The sequence below is a fragment of the Ambystoma mexicanum genome, chromosome 2q, assembly GCF_040938575.1.
Source record: "Ambystoma mexicanum isolate Mex_15411 chromosome 2q, UKY_AmexF1_1, whole genome shotgun sequence".
Taxonomy (NCBI): Eukaryota; Metazoa; Chordata; class Amphibia; order Caudata; family Ambystomatidae; genus Ambystoma; species Ambystoma mexicanum.
Window position 1 is genome coordinate 947,567,249 of NC_090924.1, and position 19,287 is coordinate 947,586,535.

The 19,287-nt window shown below is 40.9% G+C and overlaps 1 protein-coding gene across 1 annotated transcript in view; it reads right to left on the reverse strand.

The window, feature by feature from the left end:
* The window catches only part of DNAH11 (dynein axonemal heavy chain 11), a 4,227,155-nt gene that overhangs the window by 2,998,312 nt on the left and 1,209,556 nt on the right, over positions 1–19,287 (reverse strand). The window contains exon 12 of the mRNA XM_069648254.1: positions 16,213–16,408. Coding sequence (XP_069504355.1) covers positions 16,213–16,408 — 196 coding nt within the window. The remainder of the gene's footprint in view (positions 1–16,212; positions 16,409–19,287) is intronic.

Here is a 19,287-nt window from a genome sequence, read left to right on the forward strand (position 1 = left end):
CTTACCCACTTTGCTATTACAGATTCTGACAGCGCTAAACCCACGTAGAGGGCAAGCAAGGACAGGATCTGTGAGCTGACACTCTTGAAGATATTGAAATAAAGAACTTAAAAACAGTACTCCCGAGGACTGGAAATACCACTAGAATGTCAGTAAGCCCACGAACCCTGTTGATCAAACAGGGACCCAGAAGGCTGTAACAGCAATGGGTGGAGGATAACTAAATACATAAGACACAAGACAAGGGGCAAGTAAGAATTGTGATTATTGAATAGTGAGGAAAACAAAGGCATTCACACAGGAGCTAGCTACAGCAGCACACCACACCTAATAATCAATGGAAATAAATGCAGAAGTGCAAGAGAAAAAACATGGAATGGATTCCAATAGAAAGTAAGGAGCAGGAGCAGGGAAAACGATATTACAAAAGGCAAACTTCTCCCACCCCTCCAAGGAATAAAGGCAGGAAGCTAAATCTATTAAGGGAAAGACTAAAGCATCAATTTTTCTAGTAGCAAAGGACAGCATCAAAGAAAAAGAGAACACAGGCAAATTGGGCTGCATCAAAGGGGAAAGCACTGAGAAAGGCTGCCTGCAGACAGAGGAAGACAGAAAGGGAAATCTAGAAAGCAGAAATCAATTAAGCACATAAATTAGAAATCCAGGGTAGAGGAACAAGAAACAGAAACTAGGAACTAGGCACAAAGCTAAGAACCAGGAGCAAGGGACCAGTCACAACGGGAACACTGCAACAATGACCAGCACTGGACTGAAGCAAACTGAGGCTTTTAAAGCTGCTAAACGAGCACACGCCTCAGGTGTGCTGATTGCTGCACCTGCAGCCACAGGTGTTGCCTATCCTCCACCCAACCTTGTCTTGCAAGGGAGGAGGGGGAGCAGTGGGCCAGGCATTCTGGGAGGCATAGTCAATTGATTAAAGAAGCATGCTGGCTGCCAAAAACCTGGAATGGATCCGGAAGGGAAGTAGCTTGGAAAATAGGGATTTAGCGCTCCCAATTCATGACAGCACTGTAGAATAAGCTTCGGAGGGAAAGTCCAGTAGGGGATAAACCCCAAATCATGCCCCAAGTGGTGGGAACGGGAGCGAAGGGAGCGAGCCGTGACAGTATACCCCCTCCCACGGCCGTCTTCGGGCGCCCGCCACCCGCACGAGACATCTTCTTTCCATGATGGGAGTGCCCTTTCTTTGGAGGTGGCATTGATGGAAATGGTGGCCTGTGGGCAAAGGCAGATGGACTGGAATGCATAGAATCAGGCTGCAGTCTAGAAAAGTCATAGGCATGCGTCTGGTGAGGAAGATATTCAAGGGTCGAAGAAAGGCATGAAGGACTTGCAGGATCTGAAGCCGAGTTGGAAGGCCCAGGAAACTCGGTCACTGGGAGCGGACACTTATAAGTCTTTGAGGAGAGAGGCAGGCTAGTGCAACATGCATTAGACAATGGTAGAAGCTCTGTTAGCCTTTTTGCCGAGAGCGGACATGCGGGAGGCTTCAGGAAATGTTTATGTTCAGCAATTAAAGAAGGTGGCGGCAGAGGTAGAGGTTTGGATTTTCTCCTGTCATCCATCTGGGAAAAGGCTTGTGGTTGAAAGTGATTAAGGTTTGCCTGCACATGTTCTACTCCTTGGAGGCCTGGAAGTCCAATGGGTTGTACGAGGCTGGTACTCCTGGTGACAGTTGTGTAGCCACTTTGTTGCACGTGGGATACGACAGCAGGGACATTTGGCGTACTGATAGAAGTGATAGACGCAATACTTGGTACATCAGGCACACTCGCAGCAGGAGCAATAACAGGCACAACTTGAACTGCAGCAGTCATTCCCTTCCTTTGGCTGCTAGCACTCGACTGGTGCTTCTTGGCGGAATTCTGTTGCATAAGTCCTGCAGGTAATACGCCGGTCTGCAGCACTCCCTGTGTATACCCAGGTGAGTGGTTCTGACCCATCACTTCGGCCAACTTGATGACTCTGAAGCGGGAGCTGGCAAAAGTCTCAAACTCTGATGCTGCATATTCAGGAGGCTCTGATGCTAAAGTGGAGCAGTTGGGAGAATCGTCTTGTATAAAAGGCAGGCATTCTAGTGATCCCCCTGCAGCATAAGAAAGGCATGCTGGACGTTCATCGGCAGTAAATGGTTGGGATTCAGGAGGACTTTCTGGAGCAGTAGAAAATACAGCAGGATCTGATGGTGTAGACAGGTATACCTCTGATATTGGAAGCGAGGCTAAGCAGGATACTGGTGTCTCATGAACTGAAGGCAAACAAGCAGTCGGCTCTGGGACTGAAGACATGCACTTATGATGGACTACCGGTGGTTCTCTGGCTGAAGGATGATCTGCTGGATGAGTCACTGTAGCTGAAGGCAGGCAGGCCAGAGGAAACTTTGAGGCTGAAGGCATGCAAGCTGGAGCAATCTCGGTAGCTGAATCCAAACATGTCAGGGTCTTTGGGACTGACCACGTGCATGGTGGAGGCTCTTGAGTAAATGGCAGACAAGGCAGCGGTTCATTGATTGAAGACACGTGTGCCAAAGATGACTGCAGGGCTGTGGATTGGATCATAGAAGAGTCAATGTTTGTAGGGGGACAGACAGAAATCTCAGAAGTTGACAGACACATTTGTGGCTCAGGAATGGTGGGCACCTTTAGGGCAGTAGACTCCTTGGCACCAGTAACCAAAGACTGAGCTGTACCCTTGCAGTCACTTTCCTTAGTGGGTGACACAGAGTCTCTTCCTTTGTAGAAGTCAAAATCAACCAGAGGAATCACCATAGTAAAATCTCTGTTAATCAGGATTTCGTCAATTGTCCATTCCTCTGACTTGGCTTCTGAAAGTGGCAGATTAACAATAAACAGTTCAGGAATCGCTTGCCGAGTCTTTGGTTCTGTATACTGTAGAATGAGTCCATCAGAACATGAATTCTGTACTGTCTCTGACTGTTCGTTGTGATCAGAATTGACAGAAGGAAGAGTGAACCCAGAGGTAACATCGTTTTCCACATCAGCTTGAACCTCTACTTCAGTCTCAGCAGCTGGATCAAGAGCAGGGTCTAAGCCTACTGTAGTGACTGAATCTGTGGATGCCACCATTGTGGATTGTATTTGGAAATCAGAAGCTTGTATGTGTGCTAGCTCAGGGTTATGACGAGCTGCTACACTGGAAACCTTAGGTAAAGGAGTTTCTAGTAAATCTTCAGTTAACTGCAATCCCGGACAAACAGCAGGACAATTGTCAGAAACTGTGCCCAGATTAAGCGCTGTGCTAGAAGAAAGACTTTCACTCCCAATAGGTCTTACATATTGACAAATATCAGGGTTTACCGAAGTCTCTGCACTCAGGGGCTGAACAGTGTTCACTTCATCAACATCAACAGATAAAGTCTGAGGTGTGTTCAGTAAAGACTGCAAGGTTTTATTCTCCTCTTGTAAAGAAATTAATTCTTGTCTTAACTCCTCAAGCTTAGCTTTTAGCATGCCCTGCATTAACTGTACATCACTATCAGTAGGCACAGGGGGAGGCATGGTGGCATCAAGGCAGGATTCTGCCCTATCAATCTGGATGTTCACTGATTGTACATTGTCATCTACTGCTTGCAGGTTCTGTGATTTATACTTTCTCTTACCAACTTGATCTGTGTTTCCCTTAAGCAAACTATTGACCTCAGACCTCTTGGCATTAGGGACTACAGTAATTACTTGTGCAAAGGAGTATGCTTTAGACTGAGGGTAGAAAACAGAGGTTATGCAAGGGACCCCTCCATTCTTTATTTTTGTATCATGAAACTGTTCAATCTGAGGTGAAGCACCACTGGAATCATGGGGTTCTACAACAGAGGTACTCTTGTGTAATAAGCTTAACAGTGTGTTGTTTTCTGCTGCTAAGGCTTGAACTGACATAGAATCTGGGTCAGAATGAAAGACAGAACTAGGACCAGGCAATGTAAGATGGGCCATCTTGTGGGAAAAATACTCTGCACGTAAATGTCCATTCGTGACAGGAGTTCATTTAAGTCAGGACTAGTGATTTGATTGTCACAGGTAAATGTAGGGGAAGCTTTCTGTACAAACTTGTTAGAGGCCTTGATGCCTTTCTTTCTTAAACTTGCCATATTCAATGGGAATATTGGGCTGGTCATTCTGTCAGGATTAATCAGGTGAGTACAAAGGCAGCGAATATGGCAAGAGAAATGTGCACAAAATCGCACAGAGAATAACCTTGAATCAAACAACGTGCACACAAGAACCAAGACTCATGTATACCAAAACCCAGGAGTGCAGATCGAGTGGAACAATAATACAAATATATGAAAAGGGATGTGGGGTAAGCACTTAGAACCTCCTTATGACTGAAAGGAAAGTCGGCAAACTCCTTACCCACTTTGCTATTACAGATTCTGACAGCGCTAAACCCACGTAGAGGGCAAGCAAGGACAGGATCTGTGAGCTGACACTCTTGAAGATATTGAAATAAAGAACTTAAAAACAGTACTCACGAGGACTGGAAATACCACTAGAATGTCAGTAAGCCCACGAACCCTGTTGATCAAACAGGGACCCAGAAGGCTGTAACAGCAGTGGGTGGAGGATAACTAAATACATAAGACTCAAGACAAGGGGCAAGTAAGAATTGTGATTATTGAATAGTGAGGAAAACAAAGGCATTCACACAGGAGCTAGCTACGACACCACACCACACCTAATAATCAATGGAAATAAATGCAGAAGTGCAAGGGAAAAAACATGGAATGGATTCCAATAGAAAGTAAGGAGCAGGAGCAGGGAAAACGATATTAAAAAAGGCAAACTTCTCCCACCCCTCCAAGGAATAAAGGCAGGAAGCTAAATCTATAAAGGGAAAGACTAAAGCATCAACTTTTCCAGTAGCAATGGACAGCATCAAAGAAAAAGAGAACACAGGCAAATTGGGCTGCATCAAAGGGGAAAGCACTGAGAAAGGCTGCCTGCAGACAGAGGAAGACAGAAAGGGAAATCTAGAAAGCAGAAATCAATTAAGCACATAAATTAGAAATCCAGGGTAGAGGAACAAGAAACAGAAACTAGGAACTAGGCGCAAAGCTAAGAACCAGGAGCAAGGGACCAGTCACAACGGGAACACTGCAACAATGACCAGCGCTGGACTGAAGCAAACTGAGGCTTTTAAAGCTGCTAAACGAGCACACGCCTCAGGTGTGCTGATTGCTGCACCTGCAGCCACAGGTGTTGCCTATCCTCCACCCAACCTTGTCTTGCAAGGGAGGAGGGGGAGCAGTGGGCCAGGCATTCTGGGAGGCATAGTCAATTGATTAAAGAAGCATGCTGGCTGCCAAAAACCTGGAATGGATCCGGAAGGGAAGTAGCTTGGAAAATAGGGATTTAGCGCTCCCAATTCATGACAGCACTGTAGAATAAGGTTCGGAGGGAAAGTCCAGTAGGGGATAAACCCCAAATCATGCCCCCAAGTGGTGGGAACGGGAGCGAAGGGAGCGAGCCGTGACACATTCCGCCAAGATTAGGATCATCTGAAATTGCGTGGGTGCTATGTGCAGATGATTTAGTGATCTTAGATAAGACACACGTAGGACTTCAGAGGAAACTGTTACCTACGCCCAATCTATACACCTATCAATTAACACAACCATTTTAGTTTTCTATCATCACCTTCCAAAAGCAGGTTTTAAATATAAATGGAAATTATTGAAAAAGTCTCTTGTTCAAGTAACAAACTATAGGTATCTCAGTATTAATTTGAATGCTCACCAATCAGAACAACCCTACAAGAGCGAAAGTAGAACTAGGAAGACATCACTAGCCACCCAAGGGAACGCCTTGTAAATAGAATATGGTAAGTTATATTTTAAGCCATCAATTATGTTGTAAAGACTTAAAGTAGTGCCCGTAATTACATACAGGGTGCAGTCCAAAGCACCACCTAATTGTCCAAAATGGGATAGACTAGAAGCACTATATTGGAAGATAATACTAGGACTTCCGTCTAGTACAACTTTAGCTGTTATAAGATTTGAATTTGGGTTAGCTAATCTATCAACTATTGTATTGTGGCAATACTTAACAGCCTAGTGCAAATGCTTAATGCTTTAACACACTTGATGCAAGATCCTCTTCATTTATGGAAAATGCATTGTTTAAACATTCTGCAAGAGGCTGAAATTTCAGTAGATTTATTATTGGAAGACCCTGACAAAGCGAAACAGAAGTTATGGTGATGGGATTGATGCCATACGTGGGATCTATGTTACACTTACACAGCATTTCAATGTGGAACTTTTTTACATAAACCAATGAACCAACTCCCAACCTTTCTTAAAAAAATGTCCTGATCCGGTTTATGCTCTAGCAATTTTCCGTCTGAGACTCAATTTGTGGTCAACCAAGGCTAGAATGTCTACGTTCAAACACCTTGGAGATAAGGATGCTTCATGTAGGTTCTGTAAAAATACAGAGTCTGATGAAACACTCTGACATCTGTTTCTTGACTGTCCAGCTTTAATAGACCTGACAAAGCTACTTCTTCTTAAATATTTCAAGCACTTTAATGCATTAACTAAAGATCAAATATGGATCCACATATGTGGTTAACATTTCTCTAAATATTGCGATAGTCAAATTCCTCCTAGCTTTAGACTTGACCAGCACTAACACCTCAATATACAGGTTTAATACCAAAATAACATCTCAAAAGCCTCACTGCTGTTACAAGCAATTAGCTATCTGGAATCTATAGAGCCTGCTCCCTAGACTATACTCTTACTAACTATTGCAAATTTTCAGTCTTCTTGCTAAGAACTGCTTGTGTTTCTTTTTCTTTTTATTGTATACTTCAACAACCTATATGATCTCAAGACAGAATTGAGTACCAATACTAACATACCTGTTGATCCTTTTTAAATATAAAGATCTTAGTCTTTTCATGTTTTAAAGATTACAATTAGTATTAATATTAACTTGTCGATTGATTCTCCTTTTTTAATGTAAAGCTCTTAACTTTTTAATGTTCTAATTATTTTAACTTATGTCTAATCCAAATCAAGATTTCAACCTTGTAAAGACAGGTATACTGACCTACTATTCACCTTGAAATCCTAGAAGCAACCTAATGATTGTATTATTGTGAACATGACCTGGTTGTAATAGTATGTACATATCATCCTGTCGAATAATAAAAGTGCCTTTGTGAACTATAATCTAATGTGATCTAAGAATTCCAATACATGCTTTGAAATGTACCGCTTCTGTTGAAGAGGTTGAGAAACTCAACTAAAACAATATTCAATTAAAAACAAAAGGTACATTTTTGCTGGGCCTGCCAACACGCATAACCTTGGACTTCTTGATGTTTATTGTCAGGTCCCTGCATCTCATAAACTCGGCATAACCGGTGACCAGTTTCTGCAATGCTGTTGGAATGCATGCCAGCAGAACAACATCGGCTGCATAAGAAAGCACAACAATTGTTCTCCCCACGACTCTGGGCGTATCCCTGGTTACTTTATTTAGTTTCACTGTGAAGTAGTAACATAGAGGTTAAATAGCAAAGGGGCCAGGCACACCTCTGCCTGACCCAACGCAATGCGCTGAACAAGGAGAATGTTTTACCTCGCTTGTCTAGTCTCACTGATGCTCTAAGGTAAGTATGCAGTGAAATCAAAGTTAGAATGGGCACTGGCATATTCAATGATTATAGCAAGCTCCATAGTTTTTTGCGATTTACCCTTGATATAAACCCCAAGTAAATTGGAGAATCATAGCTTTTGGTATATTTGTCCAATATATCACTGAAAGGACCTGGTCTACTGTGCCAAATCCTGCCCTAAACCCATACTGCTCTTCTAGCCGAATGTTATAAGTTTTATCCCAATTGGCAATGCAAGTGTGAATCACCCTGCCCAAATATAGGAACTTTTATTGATTTCTTCGAGCTGTCAGGAAACGTATTAATGGCCGCAAATGCATTAAAGATGTTGGCGAAAACTGGCACCCAGAAAAGGTGGTCCTGCCTAAACACATCCATCGCCACCTGATCTGGGACCAGCGCCTTACCAGAGGGAATGGAGTACAGAGTTTCAACTTCCTCACCCTGAAACTCCAAAAAGGGTTGGTTGGTAGTAGAAAGATCCTGGTACAAACAGCTTAGTGTCGTCAGGTCGTCTGCACCACCCCTGTGGTCTAACAACCTGAAGAAGTGATCAATCCAGGTTCTAGCTATGGCAACCACAAACATGTAAAAATTGAGAGTTAGCACGCAATGATGTCATATGAGGAAATTGAGAAACTAATGGACACAAGAGAAACAACTTTAAGCTTTTCAGCAGAGGAGGCAAATGAAATCCTAGGACTGATCAAGGAAACAAGTAGCACACTAAAGGACACTGCTCCGAGTAGAAGGATTAAACAACTTGAATATACCATCAGAAAAAGTATAAATCGCAAACTGCATGCAGTGACACTGGGTCGTTATTACAAGGCACAAAGGATTCCAAGGGGTCTAAGAATTGGACTAAAGCCTACCTTATGCAAAGAAAGTAAGGAGTTTGTGCAGAAATGGGAGCAGATCCTAAATAAATGCTCACTCGATTTGATCTTACTCACAATCAAAGAACTTTCAGTCAACCTACAGTCCCTAGAACAAGAGATACACACTTTATCTGCAGAAATTGTAGTTCTAACAAGCAAGGAGTCATTGGACCATATACTTATCAACACAAGATTAGAGGGGTACAAAGCAGATCTAGAAGCAAGAAAAGTAAGGAAATTTAGAAGAGATATGTTCGATTATTTACAAGACGAAGTCTACACATGGGCAGATAAATATCAAAACCAACCACAGAGACCACGTAACCCCAACCCCAATTCGGACAACAGCAGTTCAGATACAGATTCCCACAGAGAAGAACAGACCACAGATACCCAACAACAAAGAGCAGAAGGCAGAAGCGGTCCCGGTGGAGCAACTCCGAGTACTAGTGCACCATCACGACAAACGTCTTTTTTAGACAACCAACAAGGAAGAAATGAACGAGGAGGAGCAAGAGGAAAAGGCACCGGAGTGCAGACAAGATTTCAAATACGAGCAACTTAGTAGTGAACATTTCAGACAGAGCACTGACTCAAGAAGAAGAAGAAGTGCCACAGAAAGGCCTCAAATTTGTACCAACATATAATACTAATATATTCAACACTAAAGTGGAATTACATAAACTAACCAGGAAATTGAAACTGAAGGTCTTTTTTGCAGAAATGGAAAACACTGACTCTCCATCAAAACTGTCAAACCTAGTAGAATTCAAACCTAAGAGTACTTTTTCACCACCCATCAGTGTTTCAACAATAGACATCTTTGAGAAAATGGTTACAGCCGATCTAAAAAAGATTAAATATGCAGGACCTAAGAACAGGAATTTTAGTAGAGGAGAATTGTCAATTGTACAAAACCTATATTCTGACGAAAAGATTACTACAAGACCAGCCGATAAAGGGCGCGCACTAGTGCTACTTTATACCTTAGATTACGAAAATGAATGCAAGAGACAATTGAATAACTTCAACATATATTCAAAAATTGATCATGATCCAACTATGGAGATACGAAAGGATTTAGAAGAACTTCTCACCAAAGCAGAAGAAAGAGAGATGATAAAGAAAACAAAGGCATTTTTACTTAATTTGAAACCGAACATTCCTCATTTCTATCTGTTACCTAAAATTCATAAAAGTCTCAATAATCCACCAGGAAGACCAATAGTAGCTGCTACAGGCGGGATTCTACAACCATTAGGTACCTACATTGACTATTTTCTTAAACCTCTCATACAGAAAACATCGACCTATGTTAAAGATACTACACATTTCCTGATCATAAAAGAAGTTCAACTAACAGAACATGACATTCTCTTCACCATCCAGGTGGTAAACCTCTACATAAGTATTCCCCATGATTTTGGGCAAGAAGCTGTAGAGTGGGTACTCCTACAAGAGGGGGAGATAGGAGCAGAAAAGGAATTTATCATGTCATTACTCTCCTTCATCTCAATGAATTCATACTTTGAGTACAAGAAAGAATTCTACATCCAAACCTCGGGCACGGCCATGGGTGCCAAAATGGCACCAGCCTATGCGAATGTGTTTATGTATAAATTTGAGACAACCCATATTTTGCAAAAGACAGAAAGGGAGAATAAATTAAAAAAGTGGGTGTGTTACATAGACGACATTTTCGGCATCTGGCAAGGAACTAGAGAGACACTTGATGACTTCATGAAGTACATTAACAGTATTGATCCACGAATTCAATTTACTTCAGAAATTGGCAACCCTGGTATACATTATCTGGATATCAAGGTCAATGTACATAACCTACAGATCACTACTTCATTGTTCACCAAACCTACCGACAGAAACAACTTATTACATCGTATGAGTTTTCATCCTCAGAACACCTTGAAGAATTTACCCTATGGACAAATGCTGCGCTTAAAAAGAATTATCAGTGATGAAAGGGAATGTGAACAAGAATTAGAGAAACTAAGTAAAAAACTAAAAGAAAGAGGATATCCAGACGAGGATTTACAGATAGCAAAAGCAAATACAAGCAAAAACAAGAGCCAGCACTCTTGTTCCAAAAGAGACTAAACCATCTCCATCACTAGTATATGTGTCGAAATGTTCATCCCAAAGCATACACATCAAGAGATGCAAAAATAAGCATTGGACAATACTTAAAAGTGATGAATGAACTAGTAATCTTTTCCTAGAATCTCCAACATTCGCTTACCAAAGATCAAGTAACCTGAGAGACCTTCTTGTAAATACTAGGGACACCAGAACAAAAAGGAGCAAACCAAAGAGAGTAGGAATATTCCCATGCTTGAATTGCAGTAATTGCAATAAAATCATCAAAGGGGGCCTTGTCCCACATCTATACATGGGAGAGAAGATAGCAATAAAATGTTATGGAACTTGCAACACTGAGAATTGTATCTACTGCATACGTTGCCCTTGTGGACTGTATTACGTCGGAGAAACGGGACGAAAATTGAGAATCCGAATCAACGAGCATAAGTCCTGCATACGAAATAGAAATACAAACTCAGCAGTGGCAAGACATTTTAACGAAAAGCAGCACAATATCTCTCAAGTCAAGTTCCAAGTTTTGGAAACTGAAGAACAAAACACACATACAGACTTAAAGAAGAGAAGACAACAGAGAGAAGCCTACTGGATAGACCGCCTAGAAGCCCTGTCACCACGAGGACTCAATGAAGAGTTTGATCTTAATCGCTTTCTGTAATTGTCTTCTGCAACAACAATCCAGTTTCATTACAGTTCCATTGTACAGTAATTATGACATGAATAATTTTTCTGCTTTCCCTTTTTTACTCTTCTTTCTCTTTCTCTAAATTTACTGACCTGAGTAGACTGTTATTGTAACTGTCAATTAGGAGGTATGGTCAACTACCTGTTCCCTCATATATGGCCATAACTTGGCTGAAAGTGATGAATTATAGAATACACTTGAGAAGAATTACAATTAATATTACAATTCTCGTAACTAACCATGTTAGTACACAGTTCTCCATTGAGCCATTTAAAGTATTCTCGGTTTATATTTGAATATTAATACCAGTAGTTTCCTAACTCTAACCCTATAATAGGAATAACATCTTGTGCATTAAACCATAACACATGCGCCTACTATCAGACCCTACACCTTAGAGGTTACACATTAGCAGACATACACAGTAACACTTGCGTTCTGTCAATCTGCATCTGTTCACAGATATATGGGAATACCACACGTGTAAATACACGGGTCATATGTATATTATATACACACAATATCATACCAACACTAGAAGGCATATATTTCCTATACACACAGAAGTTAACTATATTCGATCATAGTTCGTAGTGCATACACATAGATCTTATCCCTTAATTACGGGTTAGCCACTACCAAAATGGCCGACACGTAAGTATACGTGCAGCCATTTTGTTTATGTAACGTTGCCAATGGCAACGGCTCGAACTGCGAGCGAACCGCGAGCACCAGATGCTGCTTACGGGGGAGACAGCAAGACGTTCTCACTGTATTCCTGGTAAGCGCAATAGACAAGCACAAGCACTAAGTTGAAGGCCTCTTTGTTTCTGCCTATTGTGCTTGCTATTGCTGGAACATGGAACCCAAGAAAATGTGGAAGTTGTAAGAGTGTTATCTCCCAGGTCTCCTATAGGAGCAGTACATCAAAATAGATATATATTCCCCAAGCTTGCTCTTCAGACTGGCTATATTGCAAGATAACACTCTTAAGCACCCTTCCACCAAACAAAGTGATACTAGACCTCCATCTGTGGGGATAGCCATGGGCTGAATTGTATACTGGATCTATAGGGTTGATGGGGCCATATCCATCAGTTCTTCTGAATCAGAAAGCCCTGTGTTACCGACCCTGCCCCTATGCTCTGTATGCTCACCAGTGCCCTTCCCCGATCTTTAAAGCCAAAGTTGGGAGGTACCAGTGTTCATGGAGATGACATTGCTTGGCTCCCTTATCCAAGAAGAGTTTGATGCCATTAGATCACACTTGTCCATAATGTATTGCGTATACTAGCATCTGCAAACGTCACTGTCACACTGCAGCCACCACAGTACAAGGAGAAGAGAGAGTCATCAGCTACCCCTATTACGCCGTTAACGCTGCGGTAGGTTTTCAAAAGGCAGGAAACTAGATTGTAAATTCTAGCTATCAAAAGTCACAAAAAGTGGGAGAGGATAGAATTTTTTGTTTATTCAGACATACATATAGAATATAGAATTCATAGTGAAGAATACATTGTTTGAAACAAAAAGAACAAAGAACAAAAAGAACAAATGAAAATGAGTACAAAACTGTTGTTACATCACAGTTTGGTAGGTGAGGGTTACAATCAGATTGGTAGTATGTCATAGTGGTCAAAAGATGTAACAACAGTTTTGTACTCATTTTCATTTTCTGTGTCCTTTTGTTACAAGCCAAACGAGGCTTGCATGTTGTTCTTTTTGTTTCCAACAAGGTATTCTTCACTATGAATTCTATATTCTATATGTATGTCTGAATAAACAAAAATTTCTATCCTCTCCCACTTTTTGTGACTTTTGATAGCTAGCATTTACAATCTAGTTTCCTGCCTTTTGAAAACCTACCGCAGCCTTAACGGCGTAATAGGGGTAGCTGATGACTCTCCCTTCTCCTTGTAATTAACGCCTTTTTGAGTCAAGCCCCTCTAAAACAAAAAAGAAGGCACCTAGCCCCCCTTTTTTCTATAGCCACCACAGTACATACAGTCCGACAATATTATTAGTAAAGGTAACATCTGATTTGAACTCCCAATAATTACTAGATGTTCCATCAATACTTTGTCTAGTTTCCTTCTGTAGGCGTTCCTATTGCCATGAAACAGCCTTTGAATGTACAGATGCGATTTTCATTTCTCCAGCCATCCAGTTAATCTGCCTGGGTGCTTATTCCAGAATCCTTTACTCCTTTTCTCATGCCTAGGCATAGCGCCATGCTATTACATGAAGTGGATTCTAATAATCAGGTGCCAGCCTGGAATTCCATATCTGGCTGGAACCAGTCAGTATAAGCCTTAGTTGGTTTTAATCCATGTGTATCCGCTACGGCTTGTAGATTGGACAACTCCCTGCTCGCCCCAATATGAGCCTGTTTCTTTTATTTCCCTGCTTCCATTGGTTCCTGTTGAGTACTCTGAGCAGTGATAGACTGGTCCTCTTGTTGAAGTGGCCTCGTTGCTTGTGGTTGCACTGGGATGGTATTGTTTACCTCATCATAAAATTCAGAAGCGTAGCTCAACATTAAACTGTGTTCTGTGTTTAACCAACTTTTATGCCACTTAGTGCGACTAAAATTCCATCTTGACAATATGGAATGATGCTCGTGCTAGTTTAATTAGGCTATGTACCTCCACAGAGTTTTTGGCATCTGTTGTTCACAGTATATGACAGACAGCCACTGCCATAAGCCGCTGGATACCAGCTAAGTTAAATGCTTAGTTACAAATATCTCTCAGCAAACATTTTCAACTCGTCCAACTGGGCACATTCAATATGGTCAGCATTATTTCATTCCTATACTGCGAAAAAATACAAGCATATCTGTGGTGGCACAGCAGAAACAGTACTTGTACAAATTACTTACAAGAACAATTTGTGGACACCTCTATGCTTTCTTAAAATAGATGTTTCCAAGATTCTCCTACCAGGTACTAAACATACATAATATTCAGACTTTTGAAATCAACCAACTGTAATGCAATTCAATGTGGGTGGTATCACATAATCTACAATATAAGTAATCATTTGGAAAATCATTAAAATTACATTAAAGTCTGTCAGAAATCTACATGTGGATTTCTTTACTCATACATTTATTTTACCGAATGATTGGCTCCTGTTGATTTACAAATGAACTAATTGATTGTAACTTAAGCTTTGTCTTTATTTTACTTAGTACTATGGAAGGCATTAAATAAACATGCATAATAGCAAGCATGAAAACAATAATTCAATTTAGCAACATTATTTTGGTTTACAGAGTCCTTCCATTACAAAGTTTAACAAACATTGTTTTGATCCAAAAATAGCATGCATTCTTGCAGAGATGATGTGTTTATAAGTATGACTTGTATTCCTTGCTGGAAACTGTGAGGATTCAACAATTCCACTTGCAGGGCAGGCTGAAGCAGAATTTCATATATTAAGAAAAAACATCCTGATTTTGTTCTGAACAGTGAATTACCTGTGTTTGATTGAGTTGTCCTGTCTACAACAAATCTGCATTTTTTCACACAGACAAACACACAGTAAATATCCATTATTGTGAAGGGATACAATATTAATAAAAACAAAACACATGCCTATGTAACAGGCTTACCTTTATCAAGCAAATACTACAAAATACAAGCAGAACACATCCAAAATAAAGGAAAGGATTTCTCTTTTGCCGAATTTACTCAAGTCAAGTTTACTTTTCACACACTGAAATAGGTAGGATCTGTTCTGGTTGTGCTATAACAACTCAATGAAGGGACCTACATTATTTTGAAAGCTAGAAGACAAACATACGAAAAAGTAGAATATAGGTAAAAAATAAATAAAGGTATACAATCTGCAAGATCTCATACTAGAATAACATGGTTGCCTGCCTATAAGTTTAAGGCACTACATAGTGGTTAACAAATTTAACTAAGAATTAGAAGTCTGGCGTTTGAGCTACTCTCGAGTTTATAATAAAAATATACACCGAGGGTCTGTCTAGGTTTTGGCAGCACTGACACACCAACCATCCTTGTGCCAGCTTAGCCTTTAGATTTTGGCAAGGCTGGAGGACTCATGACACACTGAATTTGCCCAGATAAGTAAAGGTTTTCCTTTTGTTTATGTTGTGAATATAGTGCTAGTAAGGAGTGATAGCCGGTGTGCCCCTGCCAGGAGATTGCCATTTCACCAGTCATAAGAAGATTCCCTAATTAGACTAACACCTTCCATATTTAGGGGCACAGTCACACCTGACAATTCTATATCCTTACCTTCCAGGAATTTGATGTCACTGCAACAACTTCGAAGCAATACAACCCAACAGCCTTGACTGTGCTTAAGGAGGGTTGGGGCATCAACTTGAGCGCAAAACCCATAAAAGATTGCTGGATGGCTATTTTCACTCTGGGAAACATCTAACCCTCAAATGCATGCCAAACAGAATGCAAACAGGTTTCTCAAAATAAAAAAACCCTAACACTACAAATCTAGATATATGTAGAATAGAAATAGGTATGGAGAGCCTTTAAAAATAAAGAGCCCATTTTCTATCACTGGGCCAGATGAATAGAGACCCAGCGCAGGGTTTTAAAGATGAGCCAAAAGAAAGGGGTTTACACCATGGAAGAAGTGATACATTAATAAAAGCAAACATGTAGATGCTATGCACCTCGGATTTAACAGAACTGCTCTGCAATACCAGCTGTTATTGCTGCATTGCAAGCAAGCTGACTTGATGTATCAAACCTCCGATGTATTTATTTGTTTTATGGTGGTATATTTCAAATATCATTTTGCTCAACCTAAATGTAATTGATGATGAGAAAACAGACTCACAGGATGCAGCACATGGAAAATACTTACCTTAGGGTCAAAATTCACAATCAGAAGATTATTGTCCGGTCGACGTTTAATTAGTGGCTGGTTCAAGTTAAACTGACAAATGTCATCCACTTGAGATGTCCATTGTTCATAGATATGATCTTCATAATTGTCAAGCAAAGTCAGCATTTCCACGTACTTCTGATATACCAAGATGGCTTCAGGACCTTCCATAGTACTGAGGGATATATCATAAAACACAAGTTGTTTAGTGTATATATTAGACCTTTATTCATTTTAGAAACACGCATTTTTTGACAATGTTCCTGACATCAATCTACAATTCTTATTGTTGTATTTATTCATTTATTTCCAAATATAAAATGGACCTGACAGTTATCAGAGCTGAACAATGTTCAAAACACAAACGCTCACACTGGATAAATGTCTCATGCTCTAGTGTCAATATTTAGTAAGAGAGGCCTTGATGTAATATCTAGGAAAATTGCTCACTGTATAACCGGAAAGGAAGGACTCAATTTCGAAGTGGAATATATAAAAGGAGAAAGGAATGTGGTGGCGGATGCACTATCAAGAAATGCTCTAGAAAGCGATAGTGGCATTGGAGGTGTCGGCAGTCCCGAGGAGAAAGGGGGAGATAGCTCTGTGAACTCCACAGTGACTAGAGAAAGATAGTGGACAGAATGCTATGAATCGGATGATTATTACAAGAAAGTAGTACAATCTGTGTGTGGTGGATTTCGTAGAGAAAAAATGAGTGAGGAGCTCAACGTTTTTCACAAGGTCAATAATGAACTGGGGATGGAAGGACATTTGTTGGTTAAAGGGCACAGGGTGGTGCACGAATGGAGGAAGAAAGCATTCAAGAATATTGTGCATAATGGTCATTTTCGGTTAAGCAAAATCAAGTATTTGATGTGGGAAGATTATTGGTGGAACAGGGTGGATGAAGATACTGAGAAATGGTGCGAAAATGTAATAAATGCACACTTAGAAAGTGGGCCCTAGACTGAAACAATCCTTGTGCCTCACTCTGGTATTTGCTGGGTTATTTAGGTAGCAGCATGGTCACGGGTGGGTGGAGGTGGTGCCCACACCTCCTCTACTGAAAGTAGAAGTCCCAGATAACTTGCGCTATTATATTGTATAGATGGATATCTGCACAATAGTTTGGATAAACCCCAGGTGGTTTTATTGTGGTAATGAAGACAGGTAGTTTTGAATGGTCAGCCCAGGTGGTTCTATTGTGGTAATGAAATAATATAGTCTTTAGTGTTCAGCCGACATGTGTTTCGACCTCTAGGGTCCGTTTGAAGCATAATCTTGCTTAGTCACTACAAGTTGAATCACACAGCGACTAAGCTACGAGCGGACAGCCTATCCAGAACAACCACTAGCCCAGACCTACAGAGGGCAGTTGATCTATAGCTGCAGCCTAAATAGGAGTATCATCAGCCCAGGTAACATATTGGGAAATACTAAGCAAGATTAGCCTTGAAAAGGTCCCTAGAGGTCTAAACACGTGTCGGCTGACCACTCCATTAAAGACTGCATGTCTTCATTACCATAGTAAAACCACCCAGGTTTATATCCAAACTATTGTGCAGATATCCATATGTACAATATAATAGACAAGTTATCCGGGACCCTGTCAATGTAATACATTTAGTATCAGTGACAAAATGTTGCAGACAACAATGCCACCAATGAAAGATCTGGTGCAGGAGATGGCATGGGATGTGATGGTGGTGGATATATTGGGCCTGTTGAGTGTAAGAGGAGTACAAGGCTCGTGTATTGTTGTGGTCTTGGATGTGCTGTCAAATTGGACCAAAGTATGTGTGACGAAATTAGTGTGAGAAAGATTATTCTATTCTTGGGAACTGTTTTTTGGAGGGAAGGATTTCCCAAGGAATTGATTTCAGACAATGGTCCATAATTTGTGTCTAGAGAGTTTGATGATTTTTTAGATTTGAATAGCAGAAGTCATGCAACTACAGCTTTATACCATCCCAAAGGGAATGCAATTGTTAAGCGCTTTAATAGGAATTTGATGAATGTGATCAGGATTAATTTGGCTACGTGAGATGATTGCACAGTGATGAAAAGATTATTCTCAGTATAAGTTAGCTCCTCATGGCACCACATGTATTTCACTGTTTGAGGAGGTGGACCCCAACACTATATTACGTCCATGGTGGTTGAACAGAGCAGAGCATGGTGGAGGTGGATGGAGAAGAGGTGGGGAGAAGAATAAAGAGTAGAGGTTTAGTAGCAAAAAAAGTTATGATCTGTTCAATTATGTGCAAGATGTACCCATGACTAGAGACACTGTAGTTGGGATAAAGCTGGGTAGGAATGTATTGAAGGGTGTGTCAAAGTTTTCAAGATCAATGGTGATTAAGGATGATTTTGGAAACTCAGTGAGGTTGGAAAATGGAGATGTGTGAGAAGAAGAAAGAGTGGCAAGAGCATGAAAATAAAGGGAGTTCACTGTAGCATTATAGCTGTGATCAGCATTGGAATATGAAATCAGTCTCCTGATTCCATGTTTCACAAGCAATATCACTGGCACTTCAAATGAAGAGGTGGGGCAAATGAACATACAATAAATCCCTCCAGCAAATCACTGTGTGCAGTGTATTCATTCCACTGGTGATGAGCGGGTAAAAATAAAAGTGGCGCCCCACCGAGTAGACACACTGTACTGTACTGACAGTGACTGATTGTGAAAACACACTTTGGTGATATAACACGCCGTGGTCCACCAGGTTGGAGCGTCTCACTGACCCCAGCTGAGAGAACAGCTCTGGAAAGCAAGGGGGAGAGTGGCGCATAATTTAACGTTAATATAAATTCCGGTCCTCGTGCACCAACTAGAACATAGAGGGAAGGACCCCGCGCCGGCAATACCAGCATCATAGTTTTGTGTCTCCTGGTAACTACGGCAACCACCCATTCGACTGGGGATGCATTGGACAAGTGGTAACAGATTAGGTGTGCTTAACAACATGGAACACCCTTCAAAAGAGCATAAATCGAAACAGCAACTAAGCTGCGCTGCAAACACCTGCAAGTCAAATAACGTATGCATAG